Source organism: Antedon bifida, chromosome 1 (assembly GCF_963402885.1).
Source record: "Antedon bifida chromosome 1, ecAntBifi1.1, whole genome shotgun sequence".
Classification (NCBI taxonomy): Eukaryota; Metazoa; Echinodermata; class Crinoidea; order Comatulida; family Antedonidae; genus Antedon; species Antedon bifida.
In genome coordinates this window covers 14837415-14855312 of record NC_136226.1, presented here as the reverse complement: position 1 = coordinate 14855312, position 17898 = coordinate 14837415, and the positions used below count along the sequence as shown (strand labels likewise).

The 17898-nt window shown below is 33.4% G+C and overlaps 2 protein-coding genes across 2 annotated transcripts in view; both read left to right on the top strand.

The window, feature by feature from the left end:
- The first annotated feature begins 164 nt into the window (after nt 1-164).
- Nucleotides 165-6037, top strand: LOC144843773 (FAST kinase domain-containing protein 1, mitochondrial-like). Its single transcript, XM_078700714.1, has 7 exons — nt 165-297; nt 627-2704; nt 3009-3134; nt 3504-3617; nt 3940-4093; nt 4571-4685; nt 5323-6037. Exons 2-7 carry the CDS (start codon nt 652-654, stop codon nt 5539-5541), a joined length of 2781 nt encoding a protein of 926 aa, XP_078556840.1. The 5' UTR covers nt 165-297; nt 627-651; the 3' UTR covers nt 5542-6037.
- Nucleotides 6038-8308: 2271 nt separating this feature from the next.
- The window catches only part of LOC144843903 (guanine nucleotide-binding protein G(q) subunit alpha-like), a 21605-nt gene continuing 12015 nt past the window's right edge, over nt 8309-17898 (top strand). The window contains exons 1-2 of the mRNA XM_078700823.1: nt 8309-8647; nt 13735-13919. Of these exons, the coding sequence (XP_078556949.1) occupies nt 8530-8647; nt 13735-13919 (303 nt within the window). The 5' untranslated portion in view covers nt 8309-8529. The remainder of the gene's footprint in view (nt 8648-13734; nt 13920-17898) is intronic.

Below are 17898 nucleotides of genomic sequence, written 5' to 3'. Positions count from 1 at the left end.
ATGCTATTTATTAACAACAATATAGTTAAGGATATAGTATATAAACATAGTTATCCTAAGGTATAATCTGTTTATTTCTTATGACTATATAATTAAATAATTTTTTTATCGTATTTGGTTTCAAATTGTATTTCTTGTTTGAGATGGTTGTCTGGCAATACCGTTTCGATTTGTAAAGACTAAAGTTCTTTTTATTTTATTCGCACGCGCCGCGATGCACGAAAAGGAGAGAAGAAGGTGAAAAAATGAGCCCCAAAACTACAGATTTGTACATAATTGTAAGAGAAATAAACACAGGTGAGCATAATATAAATCACCTGAGCACAGACAGTATCACTATTAGTATTTGAAATAATTTCAAACTAGGCCTAGGGCCTAGCGGTAGGGCCTAGGCTATAGCCATAAATAGAGACTAGGCCTAGGCTTAGTTAGGCCTAGGCCTACTCTCACTCTAAATAGTACTATAGGGCCTAGGCCTAGTAGTACTGTAGAACTAGGCCTACTAGGTATAGTGTAGGCCTAGCTAGTAGTAGTAGACAAATGGAGAGACCAGCAAATTCAGGGACAGGGGCTGTATTTGAGATGGAGTACTTGAATTACTTAATTTTTTTCTTTCATTTTCATAGGTTGAGTATTGAGAGGACTTTCAAGATGGTCTCACTTTTAGGTCGAAGATGTAGTCAAATGATAAAAGATTGTGTTTACAGTAATAAATGTTCAACTTTATATGCATCATCACTGAAAACCCAGAGAAACTGCAACTATATATATTACCATGTTTCGTGCAAGAAATCCATCAGTAGCAGAAGACCAGACTTATCAGAGACTCTTCAAAGACCATTGACAACTAATGAAGCCGTTCTCTTGAGAGAGATAGAATTAAAGAATGATGTTGATTCTTTATTTGAACTTTTAAAAAGTAAACGATCATTGTTGTCAACGGCCCACATTGGAGCTGCAATGATAAATTTAGTGAAGCAACAGAAGAGTGTTGATGATTCTAGCGCAGTGGTTGAAATGAGGAACTACATAAGATTTCATCCAGAATTTCATAGTCTCTGCATTTTGGCCGAAAATAAAGTATGGGATATGGATAATAATACCCTGGTGAATACACTCTATGGATTGTTGAAATTTGTACTACATCATTCAAATTCTCTTGTGGCTGAGATGATAACTGAGGTGCACAGACGACTGAGTTCGTTTAATGTTAATGAGCTTGCAAAATTTGCAGCATGCTCAGAAGATGCCCTTAATTTGAGTAGTGTGTTGCTTGGTAATGTTACAGATTGTTTCCACAAATTCATTGAAAAAGAATCAATTGATGTGCGTGATGTATCCACATTATTCCGCGCCACTGTTACATTGACATCATATGGATTTCGTCAGCAGATTTATAAACTCCTTTTAAAGTTGTTAGAAGAAAATAAAGATAATGTTACTACAAATGATTTGCGGAAAATTCTGCAAGGTATTGCAATTAGGAAAGATAATCCAAGATTGTTAATACAGAAATGTATATCATTGGTAGAACCACATATCAAGTCCTTATCCATATGGGAACTTACAAGTATTTATCACAGTTTAGAAGGACATGAAGATGGTCTTCAATTAAGAACTGACATTACCAAATATATTCAAGACTTTCTTCCTACGTTAAACAATCCTTCAAACCTTGTAAGAGTCATGTCAGTATTAGCACAGAATGCTTCACCTGAATTGAAATTCACACTTGAAGCGTTGGCAGACCAGGTTATCTCTGAAATACCACACAATCAACTTGGAGATCTCTGCAGTGCTCTACGAGTGATGGGCTTTCGGGTTCCTTGTCATCTTACCAGTGAAATAGCCAGATCTTATCAAAGTTCAAACAATTTCCAATATAAAAATCTACTAAAAATTGTTGAATTCTTTCACAGTACGCACCTTCCTCATAATAATTCATTTTTTGAATTTTTAGAAGCAAAAGTTCTCGACTTTTACAAAAAAGCTTTCTCACCAATACGTTTTCTTGGAATAACCTACCTTCTTTCTTTGCTACCAATTTCAAATCTTGATCCAAAGATTATTGACAAATTAGAAAGAATGCTTCCACAATATAGTGTGGCCTCTATAAGTCAATTGTTTTTAGCTCTTAGTCGTATAAGTAAAAAACTTGATAAAGAATCCAATGATAGAATTGGTCTTAACAGCCTCTTACAAAAATTAAACATGCATGCAGTAGAGAAGATAATAGATGTTAAAAGTGTTGTGTATCTGAATAACATGATCAATCATATGTTAGAAGGAGAAACCAACAGTGCCTTGATATCAACTATCATGTCACAGTATACAAATTGTCTACATAAGCTGACTCCAAATTTGGCAGTAGAATGTGCAAGAAATGTGACCAGGACTCGATTCCTTCAAATTCCACTTCTGGAAGCTATTGCTGACATCACATCTCAAAACATGTCAAGAGTGACCCCAAGACAAGTTCTTTCGCTTCTTTCTCCATACTGCATCTTGAATTACAGGCCACAGAATACACCAGATTTCTTTCAGATCTGTCTAAGAAGATTCATGCCATTTTTGGATCATCTGCCATCTGTAATGATTTTGGACATGGCATTCTTGTTATCTTTAGTAGAGGAGTTTCCTGAGAAACTTTTACACAAACTTTTTAACCTGCAATTTCTTATCAAGCTTGAAGAAGAAGTGTATGGTGAGAATCACTTTATTTTATTATCTGCTAACTAATTACTGTAGAACCAAGGGGACATTTTAAGTGTCCCCTTAATACAGGCCTCTGAATAGAGGTATCATAAAGTCAGGGGTTGTACTGTTTTTGTTTGGTAGCAGAGTTGATGAGATAAATACTTGATGTTTTTAAAGGAGAACATTACGTAGCTTTTATTTTATAATTAAATCTTTTATTATAAGTATACTTGTTATTTGTACTTGACAGCTGAAACTGTTTTTAATAATGCTATTAAAATTATTTCATAAATTTTATTTTATCAAAACAGCAAGCCCCAGGAGCAGGTTGTATTGTCAACGTCTGATGCATTTAAACAGAGCTGTAGTGATAGAATGTAATCACCTACAGATTCCATGGTTCCATGAAGACTACTGTCTAGAAATCCTCAAAACAAGTGAGTATCAATGGAATATTCAATACTTTTACTATGTCATGTCTGCATTTAGAATCATTCTGGCGTGTTGTTATGCAAGAGAGGAATAGCTCTGTTTATTGAATTTTTTTGAATTTTAAATAATTTTTTTATACTGGGTAACCTCTTCAGTCAAAGACTGGTCTCTCAGATGGCCCAGCTATGATCAGTAGCTGTGTGTGTACTAGTACACCAGGGTAACCCCCTACTCATCTCGAAAAATGTACTAGGTTGTTTAAAGTGCACATGAGCTAGATGTGTACAATGGACCTACAATTTATAGTCCTTATCCGGATAAGTGAATAATTATTAGATTGTTTCAGGATTCATTAGTTATTTGTTTCATTTCAGGAAAGTCTTATCTACCAGCTGTTTTGAAGTTGCTGCAGAGTTGCCTCAGTGAAATTCTGGGAGGCCCTCAATATTTCCGGTCATTTGTTTTCTCGCCTTATTTTTATGACATTGGTAAGTGTTTCACTGAAGGAATTGATTATCAGCATACCATCCTAGTAGTAGTCAGTACTCCCTTAAAATACCCCTCATCATACAAATTTTGTTATACACACCTTAAGCTTGGTTCCCACTAGAGACACTAGCGAATTGACCAATGACAAGCGGTCAAATCACTTATGTTGCATTACGTCCTTGCGTTAATAAGTTACATAAACTTGGTCCCTTGAGAGAATATTAATAATACATACTTATATATTTACCCCGCAAGTACATTATTAATATTTTTCTCCAATGATTAATGATAAAGTTAATTGTGTTTGTTTTAATTACTTAGATTTTGAGTGTGTCCTTGATCGTGATGGAATGCCTTTACCATGTGCTGACTACGGGAGCGTGTTAAACAGGTCTGGTCAAGTGATTAGTACAATGTTATCAGATCTCATGCAGTGGGGAACACAAACTAAGCAGGTACCACAAGGTGCTCAGAGGTAAGTACACACACAGAGAAACACCAAATCAGTTTTTTTTTTTTACCTTTCTAAAAAATAGGTAAATGATATACATAAAGTTACTGAAAAATTACAATCCTGTGGGTATCAGTGACTGGATCTCAATGTAGATACAAAATAAAATAAGCAAAAAGCTAAATCAAAACGATAAAGTAAAACAGCCAGAAATATTTGTGGAGCTTTCGGGCAACACTGGCTGGGACGTCCCAGCGAAAGCGCTTGAGTTTGCTGTTGGAGTCCCCCGGGTCTAACATGTGTGATGTATGTGTTATTATTTATATTGTAAAGTTCAAAATAAATTGAATAGAATTGAAAACTAGCCCTTCATCAGTGCAAGTATATATATATATATTTATTTTGTATCTAAATTGATATCCAGCCACTGATACCCAGAGCATTGTTATTTTTTCAGTTATTTGAATTTAGATATACTGTATATATATCTTGTTGTTTCAGAATTGCAATTGATTTTCTATCAAAGTCTCAGTTCTGTCTTAACTCTCATCATACGTCTGGACTGGTTGCTGCTAAAAAGCGCCATCTTGAGGTAATGGGTTACAAGTATATACAAGTAAGTAGCAACAGCTATAAGTAGTGTTTATACTAGGATCAATGGTGTAACGCAGAGGCATGAGGCCCCTGGTTTAGGAACCCTAAGTGGCCCTCCAATGATGGAGGCCTCGGGCATTTTTAGCCTTTTCAAAATATTTTAATTTTCCTCTGGGCACTGCTCAGGGGCCCCCATAAACTCCCTGAGTTTAGCCAGTGAGCGCTTAAAGCCGTTACGCCACTGACTAAGATTTAATTTTTGACTCCTCAATACTCCTGTCAGCACCCAAGTGGTATTATCAAGAATACAGTATTAATTATTTTCTCAGAGAAATATATTTTGTGTAGATTTGTTGTAAAGTAATGGTGGTTGCTTCCAAGTTTTTTTGTGTTATCTGTCATATCATAACAAGATGCGACTCATTGCCAACAAAGCTCTGGCTACACTATCAAACTTATTTGACAAAAAAAAGTGGGATGTGCCCAAATATAGTAGTGATATGGAAATATATGGTAGTGATATGACATCATGTCCATTATGGGCACATCACATTTTTTTGTCAAATAAAGTTTGATAGTGTAGACAAAGTTTCTGGATATATGTTGACATATTATTATTTTACAATTCTATATTCATTTTAACTGATTTTGTTTTTCAGATACCGTACTATGTTTGGGACAGACTTACTTTGTCTGAGCACCACAATGAGTTAAGTTATATGCAGGATTTAATCTTTGATAAGAATTTGACTTCAAGTGAAATAACAGAAAAACACTCGCTTGTGAAAGATGACCAGAAAGGCAGCATTATTAGAAACAATGAAGAGCACACTATGGTCTTAAGATTCTTAAACCTTCTGGATAGAATTAATCGCTGATAATTAATACAACACAGTATAGCTTCCCTTTTATACAACACATTTTATGGCTTCCCTTTATTAATACAATAGTCTTGTTGCCGGCAAGTAGCACAGCAGTGCATTCTATATCCAAGTCTCCAGAAGTTTCCAAATGTTTTCAGTGATTTTCCTTCTAACTACTAAAAGTGCAATTTCTCCCAATTGTTTTGAATGCAAAGGAGAACATCCATTCTTATAGTGCATACTTTTTTTATACTCTCTTCTTGGCCTTTTTTGATTTACTAAAGGTATTCGCCACATATCTGGTATAGCGCCTGTGTAGAAGTTACAGTGGGTTTAGAATGATGCCAGGGGATGGCTGGTTGCGAAGATTGAAAAGTTTTTACTATTTATTGAATGGCTGATTTAACAATTTTAAAGTGTGTTAATATCTTAGTAATAAATATAGTAAATATCTGGTAATTCTTATTGGTTGCCAGTTTACAATAAATGCTGATGGAAAATGTTTTTTTTATATCAATTGGTTGAATTTTCTTTAAACTATACTACCCTCTATGGTCTGGATAAGATTCTATAAATAGTCCCAATATCTATTTTTTTTTAAATATCCATTTCTACTGAAAAATTCTTGAAAATTTGATTATTGAAAAGCTTTCATTTAAATACGATTGATGAAAATAATAAATAAAGCCTGTTATATAATATTAGTATTACACAATTGTTTTTATTTTATAAAAAAAAAAGATAACTTTAAAGAGTATGTGAATTTTTTCAAATATATTTTTATAAATCTAAAAGTTGTCCTTTTTTCTGACTTACTATATTTTATTCACTGCTTTATTAATTGTTAATAACATTGTTATTGTTTTCATTGAATTTAACAATGTTATACTGTACAAACATAATTACAGTAATTCACTATTTTAAATATCCCGTAAACAGTTTCTCAAAGAATGTAGTTTCTTGTAAAGGTTTCTGGCGAATACTACTGTATACACACCGTGTGTAATAAAATAATCAGTTTGCCGCCCTCTAGTTCTTTAGGTTTTAGTTGGAACTTTCAATTTCACTCTTATCCAGCGCATAGGCAGCGCGCGTGTGGCAAACGAAGATATACAATTTATATTTTTATGTCAATTTCAGTTTTATCAGCTTCATGATGTAACAATTGTCAATAATCACCATCAACATAATTTTATTTTTGTATAGTATTTCACAATATATTATTTTTTGTTTTGTTATGGGCTGCTGTTTTACTAGCAGTCATTTTTTCACTTTTTGTAACTGGTTTCACATAATAATATAATATTCATTTTAATCATCACATTTATAATTCTTACTTTCGTGTGAAAACGGCGATACCAATTCTATTTATTATTTTAATACTAATTTAATTTATTCTTTATTTATTATTAATTTAAAGTTAGTAAAAACGTATGGTAACGAGTGCCAGGTATGAGTCTTTGATAAATGCTGGAACTCAATCAATCAATCAATCAAAGTAACATTTATTTCTCTTTAAGTTCATAATAATAATTAACAATAATGGTTTCACTTTATTTAGCAAATCGTATTTATTTATTCGAGGGAGGGGTTGATATTTTGGGGTATAATACGGTAACATGTATCAATTCTCCCGGAGCGTTTATTTGAGGAAAAAAATACTATGGCCACGGGGATTATTTGAAACCAAACGATGTTCTATGGGGGCTTTTATTCAAAGCGCCGAACGTTTATTCGAATAAACGGTAATAATTATTGCCGTAGAATGATATTTATTATTTATACGGCGCCCAGTGGAGGTATGGTTTATAAAAAGCATTGGTTTTTTTCTCTTGTCGGGGAGTACAAGATTTTTTTTCTTTGTATGCCTATTATTTACTATTTTATTTCGTTCGTTTTTTGGGCCCCATGTAGACCTATACTTACTATAATTAGTGTGGATTCAACCATTTAGTAATTACTTCAACATAAATAAGAAATATAAATTAGAAATAATAATAATAATATTACTTTATCTAATAATAAATATTATATATAGTTATATTCTGCGCTAGTTTTATTTGTAACATTATGTATGGACTTTATCCAATGATGAGGACTGGGATATATTCACTGAATAACCTATAAATATAGAATAGAGGGCGTCGTTCATATCAAGAATCATGGGCTTTACATCCCATAATGACGTAGAAATTGCTGTTCCAGGTAGATCTACCCTCTGTTGTACTATCTAATTTCGCGACATTCTTCTTTATTATCAAATTTTAAAACGTTATTTAAAAATATAGTCATTTAGAATATCACATTGAAAAAATACATAAATTATAAAAGCACATATAATAATACTGAAGCAAACAAAAATTTATTTTCCCAGAATTCCAGCGGGGAGACTTTGACAAGGACCTTTCCCAGACACGCCCAGTTTCAAACATTTATTGACCGTTTTCAATAATTTGTCCGATGGCACCTTCTACGCATGTGTAATTTTGGGAGGCGAACTAAAGTTAGGAACATAATGCCAACCTTAGCTTAGTAGATTAATGAATTAATATTGTGGCATAGTTTTTCTATTCAAAAAAATAAATTGTTGTATTCCATGAATATAAAGATAAAAGCTACGCTTTACTCTGGTGTCTAACGAAAAAGAATTATGTTCTGGTCGCTCAGTACTAAAGCAGTACATTGATGATTGGTAACCAATCATATCGCATTAATTTGTATGCGCATGGGCAGTACTATAAATCGTCACTCGGTGTACAATATCACTTTGTGTCTTAGCACACTGGCTCACAGGAAACCTACTTTTGCTGTATTCCGAGGGTGGTTTGGGGTGAAAAAATTGGGTGATAGGACGGTTAGCAGGGTCTGAGTCTGAACGATATTGTCAAACATTACCTTAGGTACAAGGGTCCGGAAATTCAGGGGAGAGAGTGTACTTGGTTTGGTGCATACGCTTCGCCAAACTTCGGCACTCAGTACGCTGAGAATAATTTTCTTACCAAGATGGCGTGCTGTATGAGCGAAGAGGCGAAGGAGGCAAAACGTATAAATCAAGAAATCGAAAAGCAACTTCGAAAAGATAAAAGGGATTCACGAAGGGAGCTCAAGTTGCTATTACTAGGTAGGTGTATGTTGCATAAGACCACTGAAAACTGCTTTTTTCAATGTAAATATCGTGGGAAATCCGAGGGGTGTGTACCTATTTTGATCTGGTTGGTGTATTCGGTCTGTTGGCAAACCAACAAACGACACGGAGAGCTGCTGCTGCACATAAGCGACGGTGTACGGTGGTATGATGTGGCAGCCTTACTAAGCCTAAATACATCATATTTACGAAAAAAAATGTTTCAGTTATATTCATAAAATGTTCTCGTAAATATGAACGAGTGTATATATTATTTAGAACAGTAATTTTCAAGTTTGAATCCTACAAAAAATGTTCAATAATTTTGACAGGACCTTGCTTTTGGTTGAGTTCACACCTCATCAAACAAACCTATGCACAGGTGTACAGTACTATCCAGGTGGCTTAAATATGCAAATTCCTCTTGAGTTAATAGTGATGATTGAGCATTTCACAGTATATCATTCATACTTATTTTCTGTAAAGTAGGTGATTATGTAAGATCCATGGAACCTATTTAGACATATTTTACATTTGTAGGCCTAATCAGTTATCAAATAATTTTATTCTGATCGTAACTATTAACTTTAACCTAATTGGGTTTCATTTTTCATTTACGCTTTGTGCTTTCAGCAATTTTAGTGCGTATTCTTGCACCCTTTTGAAAAAAAAATGTGTTAAATGGTTAGCGATTACCGAGATTAAATTCTAGGGTTGCAACTTAATACAATCCTGTGGTATATTATGGGTAATAGCCCTGATTAATATTTCAATCCAATTTCCCAAATAATATAATTGAACAAATGTCCTTCCTAATTGAGGGATGTTACCAATACAATTATACTCATTCTCTATCAATCAGCATAGTAAAGAAACGGGGAATCCCCCGGTTTGATTCCAATTTCCAGACAATCATAAATTTTATACTGTTTTAAATTACAATTAATCTGTCATTTAATTAATGATTTATTGTATTTACTTTGCTCCTTTATAAATATTTTATGTTGTTAATTAATTATACATTTCATACTGTAGTGTACTGCAGTACAAAGAAGCCGAAATCCATCAGATTGGTCTTAAGCCATGTTAAGATATGCATTATTGTTTTCTTGATACATTGACCGATGTTTGGTAATTTTCTGAGTTGCATTTGACCAAATTGCTGGTTAACCTAATTTATTTCTTTGGTGCTTTCTTTCAATAAATTTCTTTCTGTCAAAAATAAGCTGAATTTTCTTAGACACGCACCACCACACAGTTTTATACCAAGACTACAGTACAAAGCATTGCTTGCATTGGGTAGGCTATAGTAGTAGTAAACACCTTCTATTAACAGTTGCAACTTAATAACAATATTTTGATTGATTTATAAAACTACGTGTTTTCATACTCATCCGCAAACCGGCATCTTGGGAGAAAGTATTCATTGTTGTATAGTTCGGTAGCTATTTGATTAAAGTGCATTTACAGTAAAATACCAGGGCTAACACGCTCACTCGCTAACATCTTGTGGGGAAAATGGCTTTTTTTCTTGTAATATTTCTACAAAATTGCCATCACCCTATGTGAACCTACTGTACAGTAGTTGCAAGTTGTGAAAATTATATTGGAATTTCTTCCATGACGCATACCAAATTCAGGAAAGAAGGATGAAAAACATTTAACAATGCTTTGTCATGAGAAGAAGAGTGTCTTCGTATTGCATCACCGAAGTCCATATTTTGTATTTTATAAAGTCAAATTTTACTTACAGTTACAGTTTTTTTTACTTTGATGGTTTTAGGTACAGTAGTTTCTTTTTCGTAAATTTCATTCAGCAAATATATTTTTAAAATTTGGTAAGATTGGGGTTTTCACTGTAATATTCCTCAACTACACTGTAATTTTGTATGTAACCTATAAAAAAAATCCCCATTTATACCTTAAATTATTATTAAATTGCCGACTCAATGATATAATTGATGTGGTCTAATAACAGGGAGCTTTCATTTCAATTAGCAATGACCTACCTAGGTCATGTCAATCGATGTGTCGTCAGTAGTCGCCGGGACCTAGAGTCTGCAGTAGGTTGGGAGCGAGGAAACTCGTCCCAATATCCCTGCATGTACACAGAGTGAATAAACATAATTTAGTCGTCGGTTCGTGACAAATCGAAAGCTCTGCGAGTATGTTCTGTTATGCTTCAGTGTATGTTTTGCATACTTTACTACAGCAATTATCATACAATACATAAATTACTCTAACGTAAAGCTATATTATTTGTAAAATAAACATCTAGGCCTACTACCGTACCACATACAACATAATAATGAAGTAATATTAATAAAGACACGTCGGCGAGAAAAGTTCGTTTCGCCGTTCGTTGGTTCTACCTTCGGCCTGCTAGGCCTAGGCCTATAGGCTATATATTTCTACCGAAACAGACAACAGGCCTAAAAAAGGACATGTAAAACATCGTTAGCCTGTACTGGTGGGAAGTAACGGTGTACTTGTAACACAGAATCCTGAAGTCTCTCGGTATAATTCTCCCCCACAAAATAATAAAAATCAAATGTTTAACATTTGATTGTTATTCGGTCTACATCGCGATAGTTGTTTTGCTGATGGTCGTCGATATCGCGCAAATAAACAGCATGCTTTGTGACGTGAATGAGTTTGCCATACTGTAGAGGTCAAAGTGGGGTCAATAATCGCTATTTGTGTTGCAGAAATAATCGATTAAAACACGCAATGGATTAAAACACGCAATGGATTGAGTGTTTTTAATCGGTTATTTTATTTTGCGCCGTTTCTGCTGCCCAAAAATAATCGATTAAAAAAATAAACGGTTAATAATCGATTATTTCTGCTCAGCAGAAACAGGTCCTAAGCTGTTAAAATTATGGTATTTATTGGTGGTAGCATTATAAAAATGATTATATTTTTACTGATCTCTGATAACAACTTTCTTTAAAAATGTGTATATAAATACTGGATATGCTGCCATGCACACAGTATTATTGTATTACATTGTGTGATGATGTATTTCACAAATATTATTGCACAAAATGATTTTCTAGATATCAACATTTTGAATGCCAAAATTTGATACAGGGTTCTCACCAGCATTTTAGAAGTGCTGGTGGGCGACCAACCCATAGGGGTGTATCGCTGATCCTAGGGGTTGCTATTCTCAAACTTCATTCAAACGACCTGTAACTTTCAAATGGGCTATGCACGCACATAAGTTCATCAATAAATAAAGGATTACCCAATAATAAATGATATTTTTAAAGACTAATTTTATTTTAAATTCTTATTTTGAAAGATTTCTTTTTTACGGTGTTACAATTTACATACTGTACCCGGTCGAAAATATAGATAAGAAATCTCTTCTGATGAATTTAAAGAACAATTTGCCAAACAACCGGTGAACTAGGCCTAGGTCAACTTCTATACTGTAGTTATTAAACGTCTAGTAGCCGAAAAATTTAGTGTTCTGCTGTGGTTCCTCATAGATTGCCGTAGATTTCTATTACACAGTACAAGATTTTTGGTCACATGCTAGATGAAACGCGATAGTCTAGCCTTTCCAATCCAATGGATGCCCACATGTTTTCTTGATCCAAATTCTGGCGGTCAGTGATATTTTGATGATTACAAATAAAGGCTGACATGTGAGAGTTGTTTAGGGCCAATTTTCTTTTGCACATAGACGAATCCGTAATATGTATATCTACTGTACGCTCGCGCTAAGGTCAAATTTTCGTTCCGAAAGGTTTTGAAAAACATTAGCCAAATTGAAAATCCTTTAGCCAAATTTTAAAAACCATAAAAATTCGCAAAAATGTTTATTAAATAAATAATGCATGTATTTGTTATTTTACTTCTTTTACATTTATATTAGGTATCCCAATGAAGCTGATTTTCGTTACCGCGATTTTAACACGTTCGTGAAATTTCAAAAAGTGACGTGTCTTTAAAGTTAAAAATATACTATTTCTTATGTACCCATGAGAATAAAAATTATATGCCTGGAAAGATCTTGTTTAAGGGATTATTTTTATATATTTTTTATCTATGTTTATTAAATATTTTAATAGAAAACGCGAGTTAAAAATGAGGTACAAAAGCCAGCGAGCCGTAATCCGCGCGCTAAAAATAACTTTGGAAAACACCTACCCATTTTCGCACGAGGTCCATAATAGGTGGTGGAGTAATTTTTGTTGCATGTTATCAGGCTTTAAATACTCTTTATTTTGATATGTAAATCAGTTATTATTATTATGTACATCCGCCTCAAATGTCAATTTTAACAAAATTGAATTTTTGAGTATTTCTCATTATCAAAATCTGGCTAATTTAGTATTGAATTGAAGCTAATTTATATTTATGTTTGATAAACCACATCGTTTTATTTGACTTTGCGTGGACCTCGTGCGAAGAGGCCAACAAGACCAACAACTGAAAAAAATAATCCCTACACCACAAATATCAGTGTTTACCATTTTCCTTACGGGGGATTCAGTTCTCTGCTTATTACTAAATTACCGTCGCCCAGGCAATGTGCATGGTATGCATGTATTAGCGCGTTAATTAATGATTGGATAACCCCCGCAGTGGACTGTTCCATTTTCTGAACTAGTCTTCGCCGCACATGAGGCATGTCGAAAAATGTCGCCTCTCATCATGGAATATTTGCTTCGAAACGTCAATTTTACCGATTTATTAAATTATTTAATACGTGGAATATTTATCAATCTATTTAAGTGTCTTTTCCGGTTCGGAAAAATTTAAAATCGTGTCTCAATGTCATTTTCTTTTAACCTGGCTTGCACCAATCCTTTTACTCGATATGCGTCTATCCGTTAATGATATAAGCACAATATGATGTGAACCTGAACTGGAGCAGGGCTGACGGACTCTTTATATTATAATTACAAGTTTAAAGTTTTTTTTTATTTTAGTTGCTACAGCTTTCATCATTTGATCATGCAACCTATTTAGGCGCTTTACAAATCCAGGATATTAATATTATTGTATTTGGTCATATCTGGTAAATCAATAATTGTGGTATGTTTAAATGATGTTATGCTTCCTTACAGGTACTGGTGAAAGTGGTAAAAGCACATTCATTAAACAGATGAGAATTATCCATGGAAAAGGATACAATGAAGATGATAGGAAAGATTTTATTCACTTGGTATATCAGAATATTTTCACAGCCATACATGCCCTGATTAGGGCAATGGAACGGCTCAGAATTCCTTACATAGACAATACAAATGAGGTAAGTCAATATCGTGAGATTTTTACGACAACTATTTATTTACAGAAAGGGGTGGATGGACATAAAGTTGCGTAAACACCAAAACAAACCACCTTTGGCCTAGTAACCCATTTATTTAAGCGATGAAGTTCGTATTCAGGTTAATCCATGGATATATTTAAAAAAAACCAGAACATCACATCAAGCACCGGCCAATATAATGACAGTTTGAAGTCACGCCTTTTAGTGTTAATTATTAAATTATTAATACAGTATAGTTTAGTTTAAATATAATACCCCATAGTTTCTTTCAGGCTATACTGACTATCGCTACAGTATGTAACAATAAATTATGTGTTTAGTATCTATTTAATTTACTATCAACTTTGTAATTCTTTTAGTACAGTCGTACCATACAACACATTCTTTGCAGCTGTTGTAAATAATTAGTCACTTGACTTCGATATTCTATGTTTAACATTAAATTTTCTATTTTTGTTATGGGTCATTCCATGCCAAATCAACAAATTTGAACAAAATTTGGGCAGGTCACCTCTTAGATTTTGCTTATTTTATATATATAATGAACACATGCAAAAAATTAGCCCTCAATTCCAAGTGGTTTCGGAAATATGGCCGTTTTAAATTTGGGCGTCTCACCCCATTTTTCGTTCCAAAATCGCGGAGTTTAATATTTTGTGTTTTTGGAGGCTTATATTTCCGCAACGGACAAATATATTAAGCTGAAAATTGCTACCTATGGGTAATTCCCACTCAGTAAACAGAATCTGGTGTCAAAAAAAAGTTATCTCTACTACTTTGGAAGATACAGCAGTCCAAAAACCCATTTCCGTTAAGCAAAATTAGCTTTATTCGATTTTCGGCAGCCCTGTATACCCACAATAGCATTCATAGAGTGTTCAAACTTTTTAATTCTGTTATATAAGTACATACATTTACTTTAAAACAATAATATAGTATTTTAAAGCTGAAATAACAAAATAACTAGTACCCAAAGTATGGTCCGGGGGGAAAAAACATGAAAATAGCCCATTTTCTCGTTGACCTTTGACCCCGTAGATGAATCTTAACAAACTTCAAAATTGCGTTAATTATTAAATACATACCAGATCTATATCTGATTCAAATTTGAAATTTGCAACTCCACTGCTTCATGGTTATCTAAATTTTATAAATAGTGCTACTTTTTCATTTTTATATACTTTTTTTATACTATAGCCGTTTTTCGTACTTTTAGAGTTCTCTAAACTGATAATTAGAACTATTAACATTTTAAAATTAATCAATTTTAGCTAACTTTTTGTGCTGATTCCAAAAATGTAAACAGATTTACCATATCTTGTTTTATACCTATTGATACTGTAGCCTAAAAATGATCGAAAATGAAATTTATAGGATTTCTTTGTACATTGAAACACAACTTACATATGTAAACTGGATGGTATTACTTTGTATTTCAACCATGCACATGCCAATTTTGATATATATGTATGTATAATAATAGTGTTCAGCTATTTAAAATTTGGTAACAGTGCTATAATACGTTTGTGGTCTGCTTCCAATAATTTGTACTGCCGACCTCCATGACCTTGTATCTACCGGAATAAAGCTATGATGGGAGTTTACAGGCAACAGAAGGAAACCAAATCCTCACGGCTCTTCAAATGTTTGACTAGGTCTCTAAAAATATTGCTAGCATCAAATTCTTCTTTGTAAGTGATAAGGATGTACAGAAAAATACAGAAGCTTACAAACTAGAGGAACGGTATTTATCATCAAAAACTATTATGGGTACTCGCTCCCATCATAGCTTTATTCCGGTATCAGCAGGAAAGCTTGAAATGCGCAGATTGTCTGAAGATGACTTTTACAACACTGTGTGTTTAGGTAGTGAAGAAGAAAACATTTCAATTCCGAATGATGACTATCAACCTGGTAAATATATTGCTTGTATGATGTATGATAAGGAGTGGTACGTACATTGGAACTATAGATGAACGTTCAGATGAAAACAGTGATGTACATGTTAAGTACATGAAAAGATCAATACGCACAGGCAATCTTACCTGGCCACCAGATAATCCAGCTAACCAATGTTATGTGCCGTTTTAGGATATTATCTGCTGTATTAATACTCCAGAGGTACAAGGTCATGGAGGTCGGCAGTACAAATTATTGGAAGCGGACCACAAACGTATTATAGCACTGTTACCAAATTTTAAATAGCTGAACACTATTATTATACATACATATATATCAAAATTGGCATGTGCATGGTTGAAATACAAAGTAATACCATTTCATTTTCGATCATTTTTAGGCTACAGTATCAATAGGAATAAAACAAGATATGGTAAATCTGTTCACATTTTTGGAATCAGCACAAAAAGTTAGCTAAAATTGATTAATTTTAAAATGTTAATAGTTCTAATTATCAGTTTAGAGAACTCAAAAAGTACGAAAAACGGCTATAGTATAAAAAAAGTATATAAAAATGAAAAAGTAGCACTGTTTATAAAATTTAGATAACCATGAAGCAGTGGAGTTGCAAATTTCAAATTTGAATCAGATATAGATCTGATATGTATTTAATAATTAACGCAATTTTGAAGTTTGTCAAGATTCATCTACGGGGTCAAAGGTCAACGAGAAAATGGGATATTTTCATGTTTTTTTCCCCCGGACCCTACTTTGGGTACTAGTTATTTTGTTATTTCAGCTTTAAAATACTATATTATTGTTTTAGAGTAAATGTATGTACTTATATAACAGAATTAAAAAGTTTTAACACTCTATGAATGCTATTGTGGGTATACAGGGCTGCCGAAAATTGAAAAAAGCTAATTTTGCTTAACGAAAATGGGTTTTCGGACTGCTGTATCTTCCAAAGTAGTAGAGATCAAATTTTTTTTTCACCAGATTCTATTTATTGAGTGGGAATTACCCATAGGTAGCAATTTTCAGCTTAATATATTTGTCCGTTGCGGAAATATAAGCCTCCAAAAACACAAAATATTAAACTCCGCGATTTTGGAACGAAAAATGGGGCGAGACGCCCAAATTTAAAACGGCCATATTTCCGAAACCGCTTGGAATTGAGGGCTAATTTTTTGCATGTGTTCATTATATAGATAGAGGTACCTTAGAAAAAAAAATCAGCAAAATCTAAGAGATTACCTGCCAACTGATTTGTTGATTTGGCATGGAATGACCCTTATACCTTTAGCAATACAGTAAGTTAGTAACCATGATCTACACATATTAGTTAAGACTACTGTAATTAATATTGAGCCATAATCACACTATGAGCTTATACATTATGTCCTATGCTTTTTTTTTATTAATAGAACAAAGATATTCTTCAGCCATCAAACCTTCCCCCTCTCTCTTCAATATCTTTACACCGTAATAGAATGCATCACAATGATGTAATTGCGGTAGTATTTGATAATTTAATGTTTATCGATATTGCAATTAAATAATATCCATTTCAATTGAAGATACTCAATTGAAATAAAAATGGGCTAGGTAATTTACTGTATACTACTGTACATATTTAATATTTAATTAAGAATCTACAGTTTGTGTGGGCAGTGAGCAGATTGTACTGTAGACTGGGACAAACCGTTTTTTGTACAGTAGGCTAGCTTATTAATCTACAAAACTACTGTACAGCACAAGTCTGTTCTACATCACTTGTTTTGTTGAATGTGCGTTGCGTGTTGACATTGAATTGTGGCTATTTTTTTGACTTATCAATTGAATAGGTGATTTCATGGTTAAATCACCTATTGTAAAAAAGGGTGTTTCCACATGCATTGAATACCAGAAAAGCTAAAAATGCTTTGTTTTGAATTCTAAAATGTCAACTTTTTATTATTTTTCTTTCAAAGTTATATTATTGTACTGTTCTTTTAGGCAAGTGTACTGTAATAGCAGATAAGACTACTTCATTTTCTTTCCATTTAAATCAATTTTC